The 20,369-nt window shown below is 41.2% G+C and overlaps 1 protein-coding gene across 1 annotated transcript in view; it reads left to right on the top strand.

The window, feature by feature from the left end:
* Positions 1-2,259: 2,259 nt before the first annotated feature.
* IL16 (interleukin 16) overlaps positions 2,260-20,369 on the top strand; it is a gene marked incomplete at its 5' end in the record, with an annotated part of 28,737 nt that continues 10,627 nt past the window's right edge. The window contains 11 exons of the mRNA XM_082290881.1: positions 2,260-2,309; positions 5,698-6,100; positions 13,797-13,933; positions 14,600-14,708; positions 16,069-16,162; positions 16,632-16,774; positions 17,978-18,088; positions 18,486-18,600; positions 18,797-18,870; positions 18,964-19,177; positions 20,220-20,337. Of these exons, the coding sequence (XP_082147007.1) occupies positions 2,260-2,309; positions 5,698-6,100; positions 13,797-13,933; positions 14,600-14,708; positions 16,069-16,162; positions 16,632-16,774; positions 17,978-18,088; positions 18,486-18,600; positions 18,797-18,870; positions 18,964-19,177; positions 20,220-20,337 (1,568 nt within the window). The remainder of the gene's footprint in view (positions 2,310-5,697; positions 6,101-13,796; positions 13,934-14,599; positions 14,709-16,068; positions 16,163-16,631; positions 16,775-17,977; positions 18,089-18,485; positions 18,601-18,796; positions 18,871-18,963; positions 19,178-20,219; positions 20,338-20,369) is intronic.

The following is a 20,369-nucleotide window of genomic DNA, read 5'->3' as shown; positions in this document are numbered from 1 at the left end:
TCCCTCATATGAGAAGGAAGTAAAGAAACCACACTGATTTACCTCATATTTCCTATTATCTCATAAACTTTTATCAATGCAGTTCCTTTCTGCAGAGGAGAGTCCACATAATTTCCATCTTTTAATACAAAATTCCAGCCTCTGATCAGTGTTCAATGCCTTTTCCCTCCTACACTACCTTTGAGCTAAGTAATGAAGATTGACCACAGGATCCAATATCAAAGCATACCATTAGTGCAACAAGGCAGGCACAGTAGAAGTTCTCTCTCTCTCTCCTTTTCCTTATGGCTTCTAAAAACCTGCTTTTCTGTTCACCACTGGGCACTGAACAATTACTGTACAGAGAAGATGGAAAAAACTGCAAAAGGTTAGAGTAAAGCAACATGAAAAAACAGCCCCTCCTTGTGATATTTATGTTTCTGCTGCTGGCCCTGGCACAAGTCCAGACTTGGAATGAACAAAACTCCCAGTGGCTTAGGGATGACATTATTCAGTCCATAGTCAGGAAATGCAAAAGCATGTGACAATGGGAAGAAATAAAGCAAGCTTTCCAATGCTTTGGAGCTTCCAGCTCAATCAGCTTGGATCAGAACTCAGGGACTGCTGAGATTTTGTGTGAATGAGTTCTCTATTGCTAAACAAAAACATGTGTGTGTTGTAGTGAAAGACAGTGAAGTGGTAAACAGTATGTGGCTTTGCTTCCTTGTTGATATTTCGTTTTTACAGTGCTAGCACCACATATAAAACCCCATTTTATGTACAAGGCCACTGCCTTTTCTCTTCAAATACAGGGACAAACTCTTCCTCAAAATACAAAGTCAGCTCCCTATTTCTCCTCCTTTCCAGGAAAGCTACCTCATAACTGTTGATCACTACTCAGCACCAAGTCTTGGTTCTTCTGAAAGAGTTGGGTAATGTTCCACATCATTTGTTAACCAGTGAGTCACGTAAAAACTGTGTCCTTTAGAGATTTCCTTTGGGGAACTAATATCCCAAAAACTTAGATGTTAGGAAAATAACATCAAATTCTCTTGATGAACATTTAAAATACAGAATGCCCACAACTGTGTTGTCAAGGACAGAGTTTTCCAGGGCTCCTGTAGACACGGTACAGGGCAGAGAGTTCATCTTCCCTTTTTGTCCCAGGATGGGAATCATTCTCATGGAACAGATGTTTGTCCTTACAGTCTGTGTTTTACCTAGAAGTCATAGGACCACTAAGCATGAGACCCTATCTGTGCAATATTTTAAACCTATTTTATAATTCCTCTCCCTCTTTTGCAAGGTTAGTGACAGAGCAATAAAACCAGGACCTTTAAGACACAGAACACAGAGGGCAGCAGCTGTTTAAGCACTCTCATGTTGACCATTTCCATGACCAGACAGGGCCAGGTTTATGCTTACATTTTCCTGAAAAGCACAAGATTTATGGTTTATGAGAACACTCTAAAGAGGCCTGATTATTTCAATAAATTAATATTAACTGTTTCAGATACAATTTTTTCTTTTATGGAGGTTTTTTTTTTTAAATTTACAAACTCCCTACGAATCTTGTCACATAAATTTATTGAGAGCAAGCAGTTTTCTGCAGCAAGATTGTTTTTTGCCTGTCTGAGCACAACTGAGGGTCGACAGGTGGGGACTGACATGATCTGTGTGATAAACAACAATTTTCTGACTCCTTGATCGGGTGGGATCACAAAGTTGCAGTCTAGCCCATAAAAGGGAAAGTATTTAAGAACTTGTAGGTTAAAGAGATTGTGTTCATGGTGAACAATACAGGGGTCTGGCATTCAAGAATGGCACCTAATATGTTTTGCTCCCAGAGTGGAATTTGTGAAACTCCTCCTAGCTTAGTATTAAAATATCTGCTGAAAAATACAAGGAACATGCCTGCCATCTCAGCTTCCAACAGAAAACCTTCACTGGATTACACAGACTCTGCTGTTGCCCCAAGTCCCCTCAGGTAGGTCTAACATGCCCAAACCCCATCAATCCTAGGACCAGAGGGTGATGGGTAAAAACAAATGACACAAACTCCTTAAATGGTCCTGCCATCTCTGGGTAGCTGGGAGCCTGCTGGAAACAGTTTCCCCAATACTGCATCCCATTGCTTTTGTTTATCTAGCCTTGCTGACATTTTCCTCAATTAGGAGACAATAGCTCCGTTCCAATGTACTGAGCAGAATTACTGAAACTGAGTCACGTGGCACCAGGAGAGTGTGTTTTCAATTATTCACTGTCTTTTTTGCCAGGCCTATGAAGAGGAACAGCCTTCTGCAGGAGTCAGGTTTGTCTGCCTCGCTGTTGTAAGTTCCTCCTTTTGAATTTTTATTTTACAATTAGGGGTTTTTTTATTATTATTTTTTAATTCAACTCTCTGAGAGTTTCTTACTCTTTATTAGAAAGCTTCCAAATCTTTAGCTTTTCCTACTGTGTGGAAACCCTAGACATCTGCAGTAGTTCAGTGCTAATAGTACTGCTCAGTAATGAATCTGAGTAAGATCACAAGATCTAGATTAAATTAGGATGCAAGATCTAGATTAAAAGAGGATGCTGCTAGCACTCGGTAATGTAAAACTCACCTTGTTCTTGCTAGTAAAGTTCTGTCTTTCCTACTGTCTGGTTAACAGCAGAGCATTTGCATTCAATCTGGGAACTACACCAAATTATTTGTATCTTGTAAATGCTTGGTTTAATATCCAACCAAAAATTTGAACCAAATGGCCACAGCTCAGATCATGTATTTTGTTTGCAGAAGACAGAGTGAGTTTGGGCTTTTTAGATTTAAAGCTGGAAAAATAAAGCTTGGGGAAAAAAAAAAATGAAACAGAGAAGGAACATTTGGTTTGCATTACAAACCACAGACAGCTTCCATCAGGCGATCTGGAGGTATAAGAATGGCAAAAAAAAATGACAAGCAGTGAGTGCACTGGAGAAAAAGATGAATGGTTTGGAGAATTGACTTAGAAGTAATTGTCCATGCCATCAATATCTCTAATTAAATTTGGTGGAAGATGGCAATGAATCATAGAGCTTCTCTGGCCCTGGTGATATTGTATGCTGCATAAAATAACATTTCTGGATATTTTTATTGGAAAATTTATAGACTATGCTTTTGGTACCTCCTATATTTCTGTCACTTATGCAACCCTGAATCGGCAGCTCTGGAAAGAACGTTGCCTTAGTTAGGACTTGTGATCTAATACTTATAGCAAGAGCAAGTATTTAACTGGAAGTCCTCAGGTCTACTGGGTTTATTTTCACATCAGCCACTGGCTCACTGTGGGATTAGGTAAGTCATTCAGGGTTAAACTTGGTCTTTGAGTGGATGGAACTCTCATGGGGGTGGAGGAGGAGGTAACAGCTGAGGAAACTCTTTGCAGCAGGGCAAAGAGTTCTCTCTGCATAAGGTGAAACTCCTCAGGAGCATTACAGGGGGATGGGAAAGAAGAATGCACTTAGACCAGTGTTTCCTTCACTGTTTCAACAGGTGCTCCTATGTGTCCCTGCGTCCCAGATGTTTAGCAGAGCCAGAGAGGCACCTCTTGGAGATTTAATACTGGTGGCAGTTCTCCCTTCTTAAGCTCAACAGCTTCAGGCAGAGCAAGAAAGGACTTCATTCTAACATGCCAGTCTCCAGAGAGCTACATTTGACCATTAAGCTATCAAATCCTCTGCTTATCCAAATGCTAAATAGCTCTTTTTAAATTCTTCCTCTTCGAGAAAAGTAAGAGTGTGGTTAATGTTTGTACAACACTGAAATCCTTGAATGAAAAGTGTCCTTTCTTTTAGTTTCCCCACACAGGCAGGATTGTTTGGGTCTGGATGTGTAACTGGGGTTCATTTGTGACATTGTTGTTACCAGTGTCTAATAGCAATTGCCAGGAGCACTGATCCCTATTGCAGAGTTTCAAGTGATGCACACTCCACTCACTTCCAGCCCTGTTGCTTCCTACCCAGGTGCTGAGAGTAGAGACTTGCAGAAATTCCCCTCACCTCAGACATCCTTTCTTTTTCAACACCCCATTCTGGTCTGATGGGCCAGATTGCATTTTTACCTTCATTTAGACATACAGGAAACAACATCATAGGCTTTAGCAAGATGAATTTCCTAATACAGCAGAGATGCTAACAGGGATTTCCAAATTCAAAACCTGCAATTTAGTTCACGGATATGATGGTAGCCTAAAACTTTAGGCTTACCAAAACACTAAAAAGGGCATCTTTTAAAAGACACAAACAAGATCTCCAGACCTTACACTGGTGTGCTCTGTGTCACAGGGAGGGAGAGTGGCTGTGCTGCTGGGCAGTTCTCCATCACACCAACCTCGTCATTCATCAGAGAGGCTACTCTAAAAGAAGAAAACAGTAGAATGTTCTGTGAATTGAAGGGACTGGAGAATATGCAAGCTCAGGTTGACTCTGAAAGCTTCCCTCATGCCAGTGTCAGGGAGGCTGGGAGCCCAGTGACTTCCACTGCCCTGTTCCAGTCCAGGGGGGTCAGACTCTCCCACAGGAGCAGAGAGGATCCCAAAGACACACAGAGAGGGGCAGAAAGCACACCAGCTTTGAAGAACTTGACATATACTCCTATACACCCACAGAATCTTTGATTTATGCAATACTTAAGGTTAAATTCCTATTTTCTCCAGAATGGCAACATACAGTATCAGTTAGGTTCTGTGAGGAGAATAGGAAAGTTTGTGTAGTAAATATGATGATAAAACAAAGATGAGAGAGTCAAAGTAATTAATTTTAATTAATTAAGCAATTAATTAAGATGTCCTGGTGTTGAATTTTCAGCACTGACACCTACTTACCACAGCATTTCTAGAAAGCTTTTTCTGAGAGAAAAAGAATTTTACAGAGCTCCCATTTGTTATCTTAAAATGCTCATTACGTTACTCATTTTATAAAACCTCCAACCTTTGCTACATTTTGATTGTTTATCTTTTTTTCCAATTTATCTTAATTTTATATGCTGAATCATGTGCTGAAACAAACCATTTCTGTAATAGGACACTTTTTGATTGATGTACTGGAGCTGTATTCCTTTGCAGAGTTCAATCCCTAATCAGATATTCACATCTTAAGTGCTTCACTGGATCTCTCTGTTACTCTTAAATGCACAGCCTTAAGTGAGTTCTGGTTTGCAAAGGTTGAAATTTTATGGCAGCCTGACATTCCTTACTCTCTCAAGGCTAAGATCTACTTTTGCTAAACCACTTACAACTTGGATGTGCCAGGCAGAGAACTTAGTGTCGACAATTTGATTAATCTGCTTTGAATTATAGTGGTTTCATGAATCAAACTTCAGAAGGAGCTTCTTCTTTCCAAATAGTATTAGGCAGATAGAATAATGCTTTTAAAGTATCTTCCTTTTCAGTTTGGGATTTCAACATGCAAATTCAGCAGATGCCCAAAGCAAGCAGACAATGGAAGCATCACAAACATTTATTAAAAGCACTCCACTCTGCTTGGGTAACATGGCAAGAGAATGAAAAGGTGAAGGAGAATCTAGTAGAGCTCTGCACAGAAGCAGAATTAGCAAGTCATGAGATATCACGTGGCTGTTCTCAGACTGAAAGGCTCTGTTGATTCGATTTATTCATTAGGGCTTTCCAGTAGCGTAGGTTATTAAGTGGGAGAAAGTGGGGTATATTACAACTTACTTTTATATTTCCTTTCCTGGAGGATATTTAGCACAAGAGAAGCAGAGAAAATTATTGAAAGTATCATGCCACATAAATGGGAGAATGACAGGAAAAAGAGCAGTGGCTCTCTGAAGATGGATCAAAAGAACCATGCTGGGAACAGGAAGTCAAGAAAGTTTCGCTCCATTTCAAGGTCACTTATACTCTGCAACGCCAAAACCAGCGATGACGGCTCAAGTCCCGACGAGAAATGCCCCGATTCCTTTGAGATCTCTACCAGCTGGGGCCAAGAGGATTTTGACTGCTGTCCCAGAACACAGCTGCCATGGTCAGAGACAGAAGACAGCCCACCTGATCCTCCACGTGTGGTCACCAGCATTCTCCAGTCCAAATCTGCAGCAAATGAGAACTGCAACAACACCAGAAGAAAGTTCCTCACCAAGGTAGGCAACCTGTGCTGTGTATTGTAATCTTCCCCACTGCAGTAATTTCAAATGGATTAATTAATATTTCTCAGGAACTGAGGGCTCTACTTGGCTTTTTCAGAGCCTATGAGCCCGCAGTGTTCCCGCTCTGCATAAAAAGCATGAAAATATATTGGCTTCCCTGCCGTGCTGTTGCACCCTGCTGATGGACAATCTGCTGGAATCAGTGCCTCTAGGCCACTCAGTGCTCAGACAAGCACAGCTTGTTCTATCTGCAGTAGACTCTTAGCTCAAAATACAAACCTGTCACTGTAGCAAAGTGCACTGGTAGTGTGGTACCATGATATCTCACACACCACGCAAGCATGAATTGTATCAATACTGTGTAAGGCACAGGAGATTCAGTAGGCAGATGCTCTTTCCCTCTGATCCAGGAAGAAGGCAGTGATGGCTCTAAAACCACCAGAGATGTCACGTTTCCTAGACATGCAAGAAGTCCAAGAGCCTCATATTATGATATTATTCTTTAATATATTCTTTAATCTTTAATTTAATATATTCTTTAATCAGCTATGTGAACCCTAACAATCTGAACAACTTTTCAGTCCGAGCAATATGTTCTGGATGCCTTTAGAAAGCACCTTCTGTAGGATATAGTAATTTTTCCACTTTCTCTCTACCTGCTCTCTCTCTGCTGTGGTGTGTAAAAGGGACCTCACTGCAAGTGTCCTCCTGGCACCTCCTTTATTACATGCCTTTTATCTGTGCAAATAGGTGCTTATGTGAAAGAACTGATTCTTTCACCTAAATTGTATTTCTTGTATATTCTATTTTATTTTATATAAAATAAAATATATATTGGCTAAAATTAGACCTCTATGTCTAAACACACAGTGGCACAAGTGCTACTGAAAATCAGAATCTCCCCTTACTCTTGATAATGACCACGGCATGCCCAGCACTGCAAAGACTGCAGCAGGATGGATGCAAGGTGTGTGAACCCTTGGCAAAGTCCCAGCAGGAAGACAAAACCAAACTAGCTTGCTATTGCATTCTGACAGAAAACAAGACCCAAGTCCCAAAACACACTCAGTCTCCTGCAAAACCATACAACTCCTTTTTGGAAGCAGTCCAAATGCACCCTGCTGATGTCTCTCTGTGAGTGAAGAAGGAGCTGGCCTCTGTGCACTCCCCCATCTCCTCTTTTAAAATGTTGAAGCACTTAGGTGTGTGTCAGCTGCCACAGTCTATTTGCTTGCACATCTCCTAAGTGTGCAGAGCTCCAAAAACTGTTGTGATCCATATCCACGTGCAACTGCTCAGGATCTTGCTGCAGATTGTAAGTTTAGATCATTTGCTTTTATAGCTGGCAAGCAGCTAAAATAGGGATCTGGGGAACAGAGTCAGTCCCTCAATGCCTGTGTACATATAAAATAGACCTGCTAAGGGTATAAATCCACTTTCAGGCTGAAGCATCAGTGTCACTGAAGAACATGTGTCAGATGGATGCTGACATAAATTAGTCAGCAGCTCAGTCCCTCACAGCAGCATTTGGGTTGCTTAGTGCTGCTGTAGACTGTGGGTACCATTAAATTCCCACTCCAGAGCTCTCATAGCAATCTAAACCTCTTCAAATGCTACTTGCTAATCTTCCATACCTTTCAGAGTCATGGATCAATGAGTGATTCTAAACAGCCTTATCTTGGCATGCTAAGTAGGATGAACATTGGTAGCAGCCACACCAACCCTGTGCTGCTGCTGCTGAGGCTTTCCCCCTGTAGTATGAAAGCAGTGATCTCTACCTTCCATACAGCACAAGCCTGTCAGAACAATCTTTCTGTGCCACATGTCTTACAAAGCTTAAGCTTAAGACGTCTCTCACTGAGAAGTCGAACAAGTATTTTTTCATGTTCCAGTGTAATTCTCTCTCAGTCTAAATGTGACACTTCAGAAATTCATGATGTGTGACTCAGAGCTGAAGAATCCTCATCTTTGTTCAAGGAAATTGATTCCATTCTTTCTGTGGTGTTCTTGAGGATATTCCACTTTTCTTCTGCGTTCCAGCACCTCCAGCCCTAAGTGTGACTCTGAAGGTGTTAATAATTTCCACAGAACTGAACAACTTAATATTTGATGTCACAAGGAAGGAGAGAAGAATGCCTAAAAGTGCTGCATGATTTAATGCTCCCTGTGCATTTCTTCTCCAGAGTAAGGGGGAACCTGTAACATCAGTATTCAAAATGCAAGATCCTTTTTTCTGTTCAAAACCTTAAACTACTTCTCTGAGCCATACTCTACTGACTGCATGGGATTCACCATAAGCAGTAAACCATTAGCAAATCAAACAGTGTTTCAGGACAAGATAACAGAGATTTTTTTTTTTTTCCTTCTCCAATATTCTGTCAGCAATGAGAGCAGATGAAGAGTTTTTTAATTCATTTGGTTTCTGTGATTCACTATTCACTTATACTGACTATTGCTTGCTGTGTCTAGAGGCCCGGGGTTACCTTGGTGTCATTTGTTCAGACACTTTCTGAGATGAGGTGTGCTTGGTCTGGTATGCTGGACTGCCAGCTGGTCCATGTATAAACAAGCAGGTCTCCTTTATAGTCTGCTTCTCACAAAATCAGCAATTTTCACATGGCCTGAAAGGAAAAGAAACCAAAGAAATGGTAAGCAGTATCTGATACCATGAGCACAGGCACAGCAAACCCTGTGGAAGATGCCTTTGCCTGCTCAGACTGAAATCACTCCAGTTGTTGGGGAACTGGGCAGGAATAGACGATATCAACTCCTTCAGAGAGCAGCAGGCTCTGCTGAGTGTGAGAGCTGCTTCTAGAAGCACTTCTACTCCTTCAAGAAGCATTCCCTCTTCCCTGCACCCCCAGCACGCTGGGAAGCACTGAGAGCTACCAGTGGGGCTGGCAGCAGGGTTGGGATAGCATCTAGAATAAACCAGAATACAAAAGGGCTGACTTTCGATGAAATAAATATGGGAGCCGAGCTGACCTGACTGCATGGCTCTGCTTGGTTCTAGAAACTTCTGCACCCTTGCTTCCTTTGGTCCCTGACCCTCTGCTTGAAGGAGGGAAAAGGCAAAAGGTAATTTTTCTCCTTTGGTCGTCAGCAGAATGTAATTTTCTTAACTTGCCTCCATGCAAACGCCAGTTAGCTGGCCCTGTGATACCAGGACAAGTGCTATGGCAACAGACTGTAATGTCTCAAACACAAGCCCACGGGCAGGATGGAAAAACAAAGCCAAGAGAGGAGACTGCATTTATTTAGATATTTATGTGTTCTCCTCAGTTTTCACACTTCTCTCTTTCTGTCTTCCCAGCCTTCTTGCTTTTGCTGCACAACAGTCAGGTCATGCTCAGACCAAGCTGGGGAAGGGGCTGTTCCATGAACACAGCGTGTGCTGCAAAATGCAGGCCAGGCAGAGGCTCCCAGGGAAACACAGCAAAGGGCAGATGATGGGTGGAAAGGTCCTTCTGTGACATCTCATGTGCTGAATTGTCTGTCTAGGGCAAAACTTGGTCCCATGTCCTGCTCCTTGCATCATCCTTGCTTTCCAGCTTCTGCCATTTTACTGGTTTCAAAGGGAATATGCTGCTGGGAAAATGAACTACATCTACTATAAATATTTTTTAAAAGACCAAGGCATTGGGCTTGGGTACGTCAGAACCAGTGGAGGGAGTTTAATGCCAGAGACACTCTGGCTCTTTCTCTGTTAGAACTGATGCAGAAAAAAATTCCTTCTTGAAGAAAATCCCCAAAGACTGTACTCTCTTGGAAATCCCAGCCATTTCAAGGTCATAAAACTAGAAAAGCTAAATATTTAAATACATTATTGTACTGCTGTTAGATATATTTTTTGTTGTTTTATTATTTTTTCCTTTTTTTTTAAACCAGCAGTCAATTAGCTCATTGTCATGCACTTGGTTAACTGAGTCCAAGACCTTACTTGAACTAGCCTTGTATAACATTTCAGTTCAGACAATCTAACTACTGTGTCTTACTTCAAGAGTGCACAAAAGTTTTTCAGTTTTCCACAGATGCCATGGTTACCCTTAATTCTAAACAACATCTGGAATTAGATGTTTTGAGACAGGACTCTGGGCTAGAAATGTCTAATGAAAGCATGAAGGAAAAAGAAATCTTTTAAATGGCAGATAAAAAACATCCTCAGAAGCTTTGCATTTTGAATGAAAAAAAGGGGGAACAGGAAGAGAGAGTTGGCCTGGATGTGCAAATTACTTTTCCAGAATTAAACACAGAAAAGTTAATCTATTCTCACCTGTGGAAAATTCAAGAAGGCTCTTAAACTCCTTTAATTTTTATCTTTCAGCCAAGCAGACTCAGTTTAAATACAAATTTTGCTTTGAGTGGAACTTACAATGCAGAAAAAAGTTTCCCCAGAGTGTTGAATGCTGGGAGACAAAGCAGAGAGTTAATTTACTGGCAGCTAATACATGTTTAAATATTTGTTCTAATAATGAAGAGATGAGGCTGACCTAGAATCCACCTGCCCCCACACCAAACCTGCCAGCCTTCCTTTAGCAGATTTTCAGCTCTCACTATGTTCAGACCTATGAATCACCTTTCAAAACAAGCAGTACACTTTAAAAAGGAGGATACAAAAATAAATACTGTCTTTACTCTTGGAACCATCAGCAGTATTTCTATGCATAAAATAATCAGAGAGACAGGAAAAAAGATATTAAAGAACTAAACCCAAAGCAAATTGACTGCTGGCACATGAATTGGTCAAACATTTATTTTTCTGAAGAACAGCTTTTATTAATTTTCTGTCATGTTGAAATAACTTGGATATGACTATAATGATCTATATCCAGGACCCAAAAAATACAGATGTTGACAACATACAGATATTTGCCACATGTCTGTAGCCCAATAAAAACTTTTTTTTTTTTTTTTTTTTTAGTAATTCACCTAAATGAATTGCAGCAATGATTGAGACACAGAGCTAATTTGAAATGTAGCCCAACTGGGTAAGATGACTACATACATAAACAAAAATTGTTCCCAAGATTTTTCTGCAGTGTGCAAGGGATTTAACCTCTACTTTCCTAATGACTAAGTGCATGCAACTTACTGTTCTTGGAAAAATCTTCGTATCAGTTTTGATTTGGTGACATTTCACATGTATGTCCCAATACAAGCCAGAATTTCCAGCCTGGCACGTGTCCCATTGTAGAAAATACAGCACCTTCCCCAAAGGACTTATGTGGTGCTGAGATGCAAAACCTCAGTGCCAACCCCCCTGCGCTCGGTGACGTCCTGAGAAACTGGGCAGAGACACTTCACTTTTGGACAATTCATTATGAAAATATTGATAAACACAAACACTGTAGCTAGGTACTGTGAACAAGCTGTAGGAAAGGCATAAGTGTGACTGCTTTTAACAGAGGTGAGTTGGGGACAGTCTGAAAAGGCCCATGAAAATCAAGAGAATGAAGTGTGGGGAGCAGCTGTGCAAAGTTACGTGCGTGTGTCTGACAGGTATCTGTGAGAGGATACGTGTATCTTCCAAGGGAGCATTATACAAGAGTATTCCCTAAGAAGGGAAGCTGGCAAGCCCAAACTTGGATTTTGACTAGAGGAGAAAGAAAGGAAATGACTCCTTTAAACACTAAGTTTTTAATACCATTATTCTTTCGCAACAGCCCCGATCCACAAGCAGCTGACATCTCAGAAGTACTCAGACAAATGGCAGAATAATTTCCTACCTTTAATAGCTGTCTTACATTTCTCATGTTTTAAAACAAGCACACCAGCTTATTGAAAACCCTGTGAGTTTTAATGGATGTTTCACATATGCAGAATGTGATCTGTAATTTCATAATCATACCTGAAATAAAGGACAGTGCAAACAGAAAAGGGAATTCTCATTTTTTGCTACTCAAGATTCCAAATTTTAAGGCATCAGAATATTAATCTTTGTCACCATGGTGAAGACTTCAAAGCACTGCCATAAGATTAAAAAAAAAAAAAGAACATAATGTAATCCTGATTTCAAGTAAGTATTTCCCAAGATATTTATCTCGGGTGAAAAGTAAATATTAAAGCTCCAAAACTAATATTAGAGTTCAAGCAAACTGGTTTAAGATAGAATTCAGTCCATGCTTATATCCTTACCAACATATTACTCACTAGAAGCACTCTTCACAAACAAAAAAGGCTTCGTAAAATTCAGACACTCCCCATTAAAGGCAGACAATCTGGAATGTAAGCAAACCCACAGAGTTAATGAGTCAGTCAATACAAGCATAGCCCTTATCCATTACCTACTGAATTCAGCCTGCAGTGAGCCCAGGGCTCCAAGTTAAATATTTCATTCATTCACAGCCTCAGATTTACTCTGGCAGGTTTCAGAATGGGAGCCAGGCTTCGGCAGTCAGCCTAAAAGATAATGACCTTTATTGGCATTGCTGTAAATTTGCAGCTTGTGTTTGCTGTCAGTCAGGTGTGATGTGATCCCTATTGATTTGGGGTGAAGGAGCATAATGATTCTCATCCTCAGGGCTGGATGAACTCTGCCTAGGGCAGAAATGAAGCCCTACTGATGGTGAAAGTGGCTACACAGCTTTCCTTGTGCTCTCAGAGGACTACAGATTACTGGAAATAGTTTATGCCACTTTGACCAGGGGCCCTGGGAGCAGTACAGACAGTTGACCACTGTTATATTTTGTGGCCTGTCCTAACATATGAAATTTGCCTCCCCTTCAGAAATCTATACCTCAGTCATACAAATCTCTTGGGAACAAGCCTGGATCCAGGATACACTGAGAGCCCTCTTCACTTTGTGGAGTATGGAGAGGCTGGCGAGGGCAGAGGAGGTGGGTTCAGATGGGAGCAGAATGAGTGAATACTTGAATCAGGAGAAATAATAAGCAAATGGAAAAGAAATTGTGTGCTAACTTTCCAGCTTTCATCACCTCTTTAGAATTTTCAGGTGTTCATGCATTTGTGCCACAGGAGTGTATTTCCTAGTCAAAGATGTTGTGCTTCATATGCTTTGTTGCTACATTCTTTGCTTTCTTTATATGTCTCGAAACACTACTTCTCCTTCTGTATGGCCCTGTGTTAATGATTCCTAACTGCATTAAAGATATGCTTACAATTAGTCCTCCAGATGCAACGCAGACTACAGCAACTGCAACCAGTCTGGAGTGGACAAAGAATTTTCCACTGCTGCAGAACTCTCTGGTGCCCTGCCCCCACTTAACAAGTCAGCAGCAGGGGTGGAGCTTCTAGTGTTTTGTACACACTTATTTTCCATTCAGACCACTTCTGTCTTCCAGAGCGTTTAATTTTCTGGCACGTGTTTATTTTCCTCCCTGTCTTTTCTTACAATAGCTAGCATAGGCAAAGTTTGCCCAGTTACTATGAAAAGTCTATTATCTGTTCTCTTCCCCTCATGCAAAGGGACACTATATTTTAATTCTTCCCTCTTGTAGCCAGAAGCCACTGAAGTCCTAAGAAAAATAACTTCTGTAAAACACTAACTCTATAATATCGTTGTTCTTTCTCAAATGGACAGTGTTAAAGGCTCCTGTTCTCCTTGGAGGCAACCTGGTTGTAAGAACAAGAACACTTTCTGTATTTCTTAAAAAGGCTCGGAATAAATGTAAGTAACTTTCAACAGCTTTAGTACATTTTCTCTCATGCAACCTTTCATGTTTTGGATCAGGACAGCTGCATCTGCAGGCTGTGTACAACATCAGGGAACAGCAGCTCGGGAATCAAGCTCTCTAGGAGTCCAAGATGTGCATCTTTCTGGAAAGGGTTCACAGGCAGCCACGTGCCTGCTGAAGGCTCAGCAAACAGGTACAGTACATGTGGAGTTAGCAAGTTCTTACAGAGACATTTGCTCGCTCATATTTTGCACGACCAGCTTTCTGTGCCAAAGCCTTGAAGCTCAGCTCCAGAGAAAAAAGTGATGTCTGGGAATCATTTCTTACATTGCTTCCAGTTCCAGACACAGGTCAAGATTCTAGAAAAGTAAAGCTGTGCCCCTCAGGGATCGAATGCTGTTCAATTACACTAAGAAATAAACCCTGGAAGAAGGAGAGAGTGTACATAACATCAGGTTTTCAAACAGTGATGCCCTGTTAAAGGGCAGTGTAGGATCGCACCGGCCCACAAGGCCGCTGGAAAGCAATGTGAGCCAAGGTTCCTGACAGGGACTAAATGTAGTCTTTGATCAATTTGCAAATGCAGGATGGTGAGAGAGGAGGAATATCTTGTCAGGATGCTAGCTGTGTGTGGAAAGGCAGCCAGTGAACACCAGGACTGAGCAGAAGAGAGCAGCAACAGGAAAAACTCCTAGCAGGGGATGTGGTGTATCACACATCAAGGCATCTGATGGCAGCCCAGGTCAAGGCAAAGGAAGAACTGCAGCTGACTCCTCAGCTGGTGAGACAGGCAGCACATGGATACGGCTGTATTATTCCTTGTGAAGTAATAGGCAAACGTTTCTTTTTTGTCTGTAAGGGATGGTTGTCTGAGCCCAAGGGATGAACTGCTAACGCTCAATGCACAATCACTGAAAGACCTGTCCAGAAAGGAGGCTGAATCTCTCATTCCCCCAGTGACAAGGCTGGTGAACATCATGATGGCTAACAAAGTAAGCATGAGCAACTGTGGGGTGATTGGACATTTACTTCAGAGAGAAGAAGAGTTTGTTCATCAGATGTTTGAAGAATATGATTTTGCCTTTGCTGACAAAACCCAAAACCTCTTGTGGTCAGACTCTGGTGACTTTCAGCATAGCTTTTTCCCAGATAAACAGAGGCTGTGGGGAGGCCAAGGCCTTGGGAAATTCTAGCAAGGGATGTTCAACCCCTCCTTTTAGAAACACACAGCTTGTCAATGTTAATTTTCCATTTAGAAGTTGAAGAAAGGCAGAAGTGGGTTTAAGGGAAGAATCCCAGAGAAGCCAGAGAGGAAGCCCTGTAATGAAGTAGTTTTGTGGATCTAGGATCTGTGGTTAATAGCAAAGACTTTTCAAGCTAACTAGCTTGGTAGGAGAAATACTGAAAAATCATTTTCAAAATTCGTCTTTAAGGATCTTCTCTGTATTTATTATTCTGACGAGTTCCCTAAGGGAAGGGGACTGGAAAGCCCTAGCAGGATTTTGCTGTTTGGCAATACCCCCACCTGCTGTCCAAGAGGAAAATTAGCGTTCATTAGGTCTTCAAGTGTCCCAAGACAGAACTCCTGAAATCAGGATTCTGGAACAAAGTGTTTGTCTTGCTTGGCTCCAGTTAGATTAGAACATACAGATCGTGCTCTCACTCTGCTCTTGTGGCTTTCTCAGCCCCTGCACAATATCACTGAGCAAAAATTTGGCATTTTGTTTTATGTATATCAGTTTCCACATGTTGTCTGTATTTAGTAATGTCCTCCCTTTAACTGGGATTGTCTCAGGATGAAAATAATTGTGTCACAGAAACAGGATCAGAATCAGGACTTGCAGGAGCCATACAGATCCAGAAATTATTCTTAACATCAACTGTTATTCAGATGTGAGCATTTATTTCCAAATAGCTCTAAAAAACCTGCATTCAGAAAGCGGAATATTTCATCTTCAAATTTTTAAATGCTAGGATTAGTGGCCATATTTTCAAAAGCAACAGGAGATTCCAAGTGGAAGGTACTGATTTTTTTGAAAAGAGTAAAACTTAGTCCTCAGGGGTTTTTAAACACTTGAATTGTATTTTGAGTATTTTTATCTTACAACTTTGTTATAATCACTTTATAGCAAAATTTTGAGCTTCATTCCCATTTATCCTCCTATTTATTTTAAATAATGAATTTTGCTCCGTGTTTTTTGACTCAGGCTGAAATGTGCGGATGCCAAATTAGAGGAAATTTTACTTTTAAGATTAGATCACTTTGGAAATGTCTCGCATAGCAATAGGTTTTGCTTGTTGGGTTTTTGTTTGTTTGTTTTGCTTTAGGAAACACCAACATGTAAGGAAAGGCCTTTGGAAATACAGAATGGTTTTCGGCATGGTAAGGCTGCATGTCAGCGGACTCGCAGTAACTCCACCAGTAAGTTGCAGAGAAAAAATCTGCTTTCTTGTAATACTCAGGGAGTGCAGAGCACAGCCCCCCATCGTGGGATGGCACTATGGTGCTAAAAGAGCTGTTGTACAAATTTAGTCTGGGATCCTTAGCTAAGAATTGCTGATGCAATTCTAAACCATCTAAAATCATCGGCTTGTGTGTTCACAACATCCCGCAGCCAGGTTTTGTGCATAAGGTTTGCACTTTATGGTTTGGGGCTCTTTTTTTATGGTGTATTCTAAATAGTCCGACAGTTCTTTGGTAGGGAACACTTGCTTTCTGCTATATTTAACATTAATGGCTATCCCCAAAGTAACAGCTGAAAGCATCTACCAGTTCACAGGGAGATTGACAAAGGGAAAAGCATTCCTAAGTAACATTTACCTGATAAAGTGACTGTGCTAATGTGTCCAAGCCCTGTGAAGTAACACACCTCTCTCCCCACGCCTGGCAGGTGTGAGCCCGTTCTGGGCTGGGGAGGTGGAGGGCCCAGCGCCCCGGAGAGCTGTGCCCCTCAGGGACCGACAGCCCCACGCCCTCCACGCCAGCCGAAAATCGCTCTCCCAGCAGCTGGACTGCCCTGCAGGGAGGGCCCCGGTAAGAGCTGCAGGAGCCACCTGAACAACACACAGCACCACCCTGCAGGGCTCTCTGGATGACCATGGCAGCCACTCTCCTGCCAGAACCCATCTGCCCTGCCAGGGACGATGGTCACTCTGCCTCCTCTGCTTTCCACCCCCAATACCTCCTCTGTGAGGGGCAGAAGAGAGGGAAAGGCTCTGTGCCAGCAAACCCCTGTTTCTGCAGGTTCTCGCTCCCATTGCCCAGCAGGTTTTATGGTGTGTCTAAACCCCCAAGGGTGGTTCACACCACCCCACTCTGAGCCCCGGTGCCACCAGCCTCCCCAGTCACCTGCACTGGGCTGGAGGTGTGTTTTTGGTGTTCCATATTTACCTCTTAATCCTGTTCCCAGTCCCCTGTTGAATAGATAATCTGGTTTTCATGTCAAAATTGAGACTTACTTTCTCGCATGTGCAGAAACCAAAATTTTGGCTGATTTTCCACACTCTTCAACAACTGTTAGTTTCACTTTGCTGCATAAAATAAAAGTGTTGAACCCTCTTGGATGTGTAATGAGTGCAATTAACTCTGACCCTGCTGAGTTTCATGCATAGTTAACTTTGGGTAATGACTTCTGTCAGTGCTTAAATTATCTTGTAATGCCCAATTCCATGTTGAAATAGGAGGTTTTCATTAACCATTTCACTAAATATTTCACTAAAAGTTCATTAAAATGGGATAAATCTCAGAGGCTGAATTTAGGAAATCTAGCACAAATTCGTATTTTGGGGCAAATGCTGACGACAGGTTTGGTATGTCCCAAGATAAAGCTTTTTAGTCACAAGATGAAGGAAAGATTTTGAATGTCTTGATTCTAGTTCAGTTCTTAAAAGCAAAAATTATAATACTTGTTTATGTCCCCTAATGACCACAAATGGGATTTTGGCATGGGGAATCGAGTGAGAGCACAAATATATCTTTCTACACCATCACACCACTTCAAGGACCAACATCCTAATTTTTCTCCAGTTTAGTCCCTACAGGACAAATTCAGTGAGCAGTGATTTTCTGAATAACAAATGGCTTATGCATTAGAAAGACTTTAAAAAAAAAAAATTAGTGCCATCAGTTATAAGGAAGAAAATTTAAAATAAACAACTTGCTGCAATGAATGTTCAAGAACTTCTACTTATGCATAAAAGAGAATTGTGAGGTTGTTTTTTATTTTAATGTTCACAGGCAGTTTCGAGGCCATCTAGGTCCCTAAGTACAGCACAACTAGTGCACACATCGTGTGGCTCACAGGCTTCAGTAATTTCAAACATTGTACTGATGAAAGGACAAGGGAAGGTAAGACTGGCTCTGTTGATTTACCATGGGTTTTACTGCACTTCACAAATGTAATCTGCCAAGTGCAGAGAAGTGGCTGCAGGTATTAACGTTGCCACTTTTGGGCAGCCAATTCATATCCCGACAAAAATAAACCAAAAATAATTTAGACGCTTTCCTATGTGCATATAGGATTTATATAGAATTAACTGATTGCAACAAACAAAAAGCAAATCAGAAGGGGATTCTGCTGAAATTCCCATTTACTCTTACTCCAGGAATGTGATTGACTATTTTTTCATGTATTATACTACTCCCCTGACAATACTGCCCATGTAGGTAATGCAGAAGAAACTACAAATGAGCTGTTATGAGAATTGAACATGAGTTCTCACACACTTTGTCTTCCATAAATTAGGGTTTGGGCTTCAGTATCGTTGGTGGTAAAGACAGCATTTATGGACCAATAGGCATCTATGTCAAAACCATCTTTCCTGGTGGAGCTGCTGCTGCTGATGGAAGGCTACAAGAAGGTGGGAAAGCCCTCTTCTCTCCCTTTTCCCACTTCCCAAAAAGTGACACTGAATGACAGATTGCAGCTGAAACGAGCCATAAGTGACTTTTACACCTGCATCCATTTTTGCATTTGCAAGACTCTTTTAGAGTACGTGCATCATGTAACTTATTGTACAATACAGTAACACTAATATTTTTTCTCTTTCGAAACAGGTGATGAAATCCTGGAGCTGAATGGAGAATCCATGCATGGATTAACACATTATGATGCTTTACAGAAATTCAAGGTTATGTACTCTCCTTCCAGAACAAGCTCTGTTTTCAGACACAATGTGTGTGTGAGCTCAACAAGTTCACTCATTGTCTGTTCTTTCTAGCAGGCCAAAAAGGGTCTTCTGACACTTACAGTCAGGACAAGCTTCAGCACACCTCATTCTGCTTCCAGCTGTCAGTCACCCCTCTTGTGTCAGTCACTGAGCTCCAGTACTTGCCTAACCAAAGAAAACAGCTCTTTCAGTTCGGAGAATGCAGCATTCTCGTTAAATCCTACAAAGCCCAATGACAGGGTCATAATGGAAGTTACCCTGAACAAAGGTAAGTGTTGACATCAACTGAGCACTGCCAACAAAGCATTGACTGACAAACCACTGTTCATTTGCACTCTGAATGTCTTTCCTCACTAACCTGATTCTTATCCTGATCTAAGGTTTTTAATACAACAAATTAGGTCTTGGTGCCTGTGGGTGCTAACAAGTATCTATCAACAGCAGGATTTTGAACACCATCTGTCCTCAAGAGCCAATCACTGAGTTTTTTTCACTCAACATCAGAGTCACATTCATATCCTTCACATGAAAAAGTAAAGTTCTTGTCAACAACTGCCACTTATTAAGCAGACTGTGCAACTCTTACCCATAATTATGCAAGCAGTTAATTTCACTCTTGAAAAGGCTTAGAACCAAAAAAATAAGTATCTTTATCTTGTAGTTCTTTCACCTCCCCTCCAACTGTCATCACCTTCTACTTATAAACAACTACCAGCAGAGTGAAATAAACTTTTAAATATGGGAACATCAGAGTGACAAGCAAAGCAAAGTCTCTGTGAGGTACCAGTGACTTACCAAACAAACAGTATGGGATCTGGCATCAGTGACTGCACAGAGAAAAGGGTGTAAACTCACAGAAGTGTTAAGCTGTATCATATAAAACTGAAAGAGGACTGAAATTATATAGCTAACAATAGCCATATATCCTTAGGTCTAGATTGTTTTTCCCCTTTTTAGCTCCTTAATTTTTTTTTTTTTGTGTGTTCTGTCTCCATGAAAAGCCATTTGAATCCTTCTGTAATGACAGATATTTTGCAAAATAAACCTGCATTGCATTGTGTCTGTGACACTTTACTCATGAGGGGGACAAAACCCCCCATAACAACCCCACAATAAAACAATAGAAAGGAATAGAAGAAAGCAGTGGAAGCAGCAACAAATACTGAATGTGCAACATTCATGAACACAAGACTTTGGTTCTGGTTTGTACAGAAGAAAGAATTAAATTTAGTTAATTTTTAAAGAGGCTCTTCAATGGTTTGCTTTGGCTGTTCCTTATGCCTTTTTAAAATTATTGTTGATTCTTTCAGAGCCGGGTGTTGGCCTTGGAATTGGGTTATGTAGCATCCCTTACTTCCAGTGTATTTCAGGCATCTTTATTCACACCCTCTCGCCAGGCTCAGTGGCACATATGGACGGGAGACTCAGGTAGGATGAGAAAGGCTGTCTGTCTTATGCCA

Source organism: Coloeus monedula (genome assembly GCF_965178545.1).
Source record: "Coloeus monedula genome assembly, chromosome: 14".
NCBI classification, from domain to species: Eukaryota; Metazoa; Chordata; class Aves; order Passeriformes; family Corvidae; genus Coloeus; species Coloeus monedula.
The sequence above is the reverse complement of the archived record's forward strand: the minus strand, read 5'-3'. Positions and strand labels throughout refer to the sequence as shown.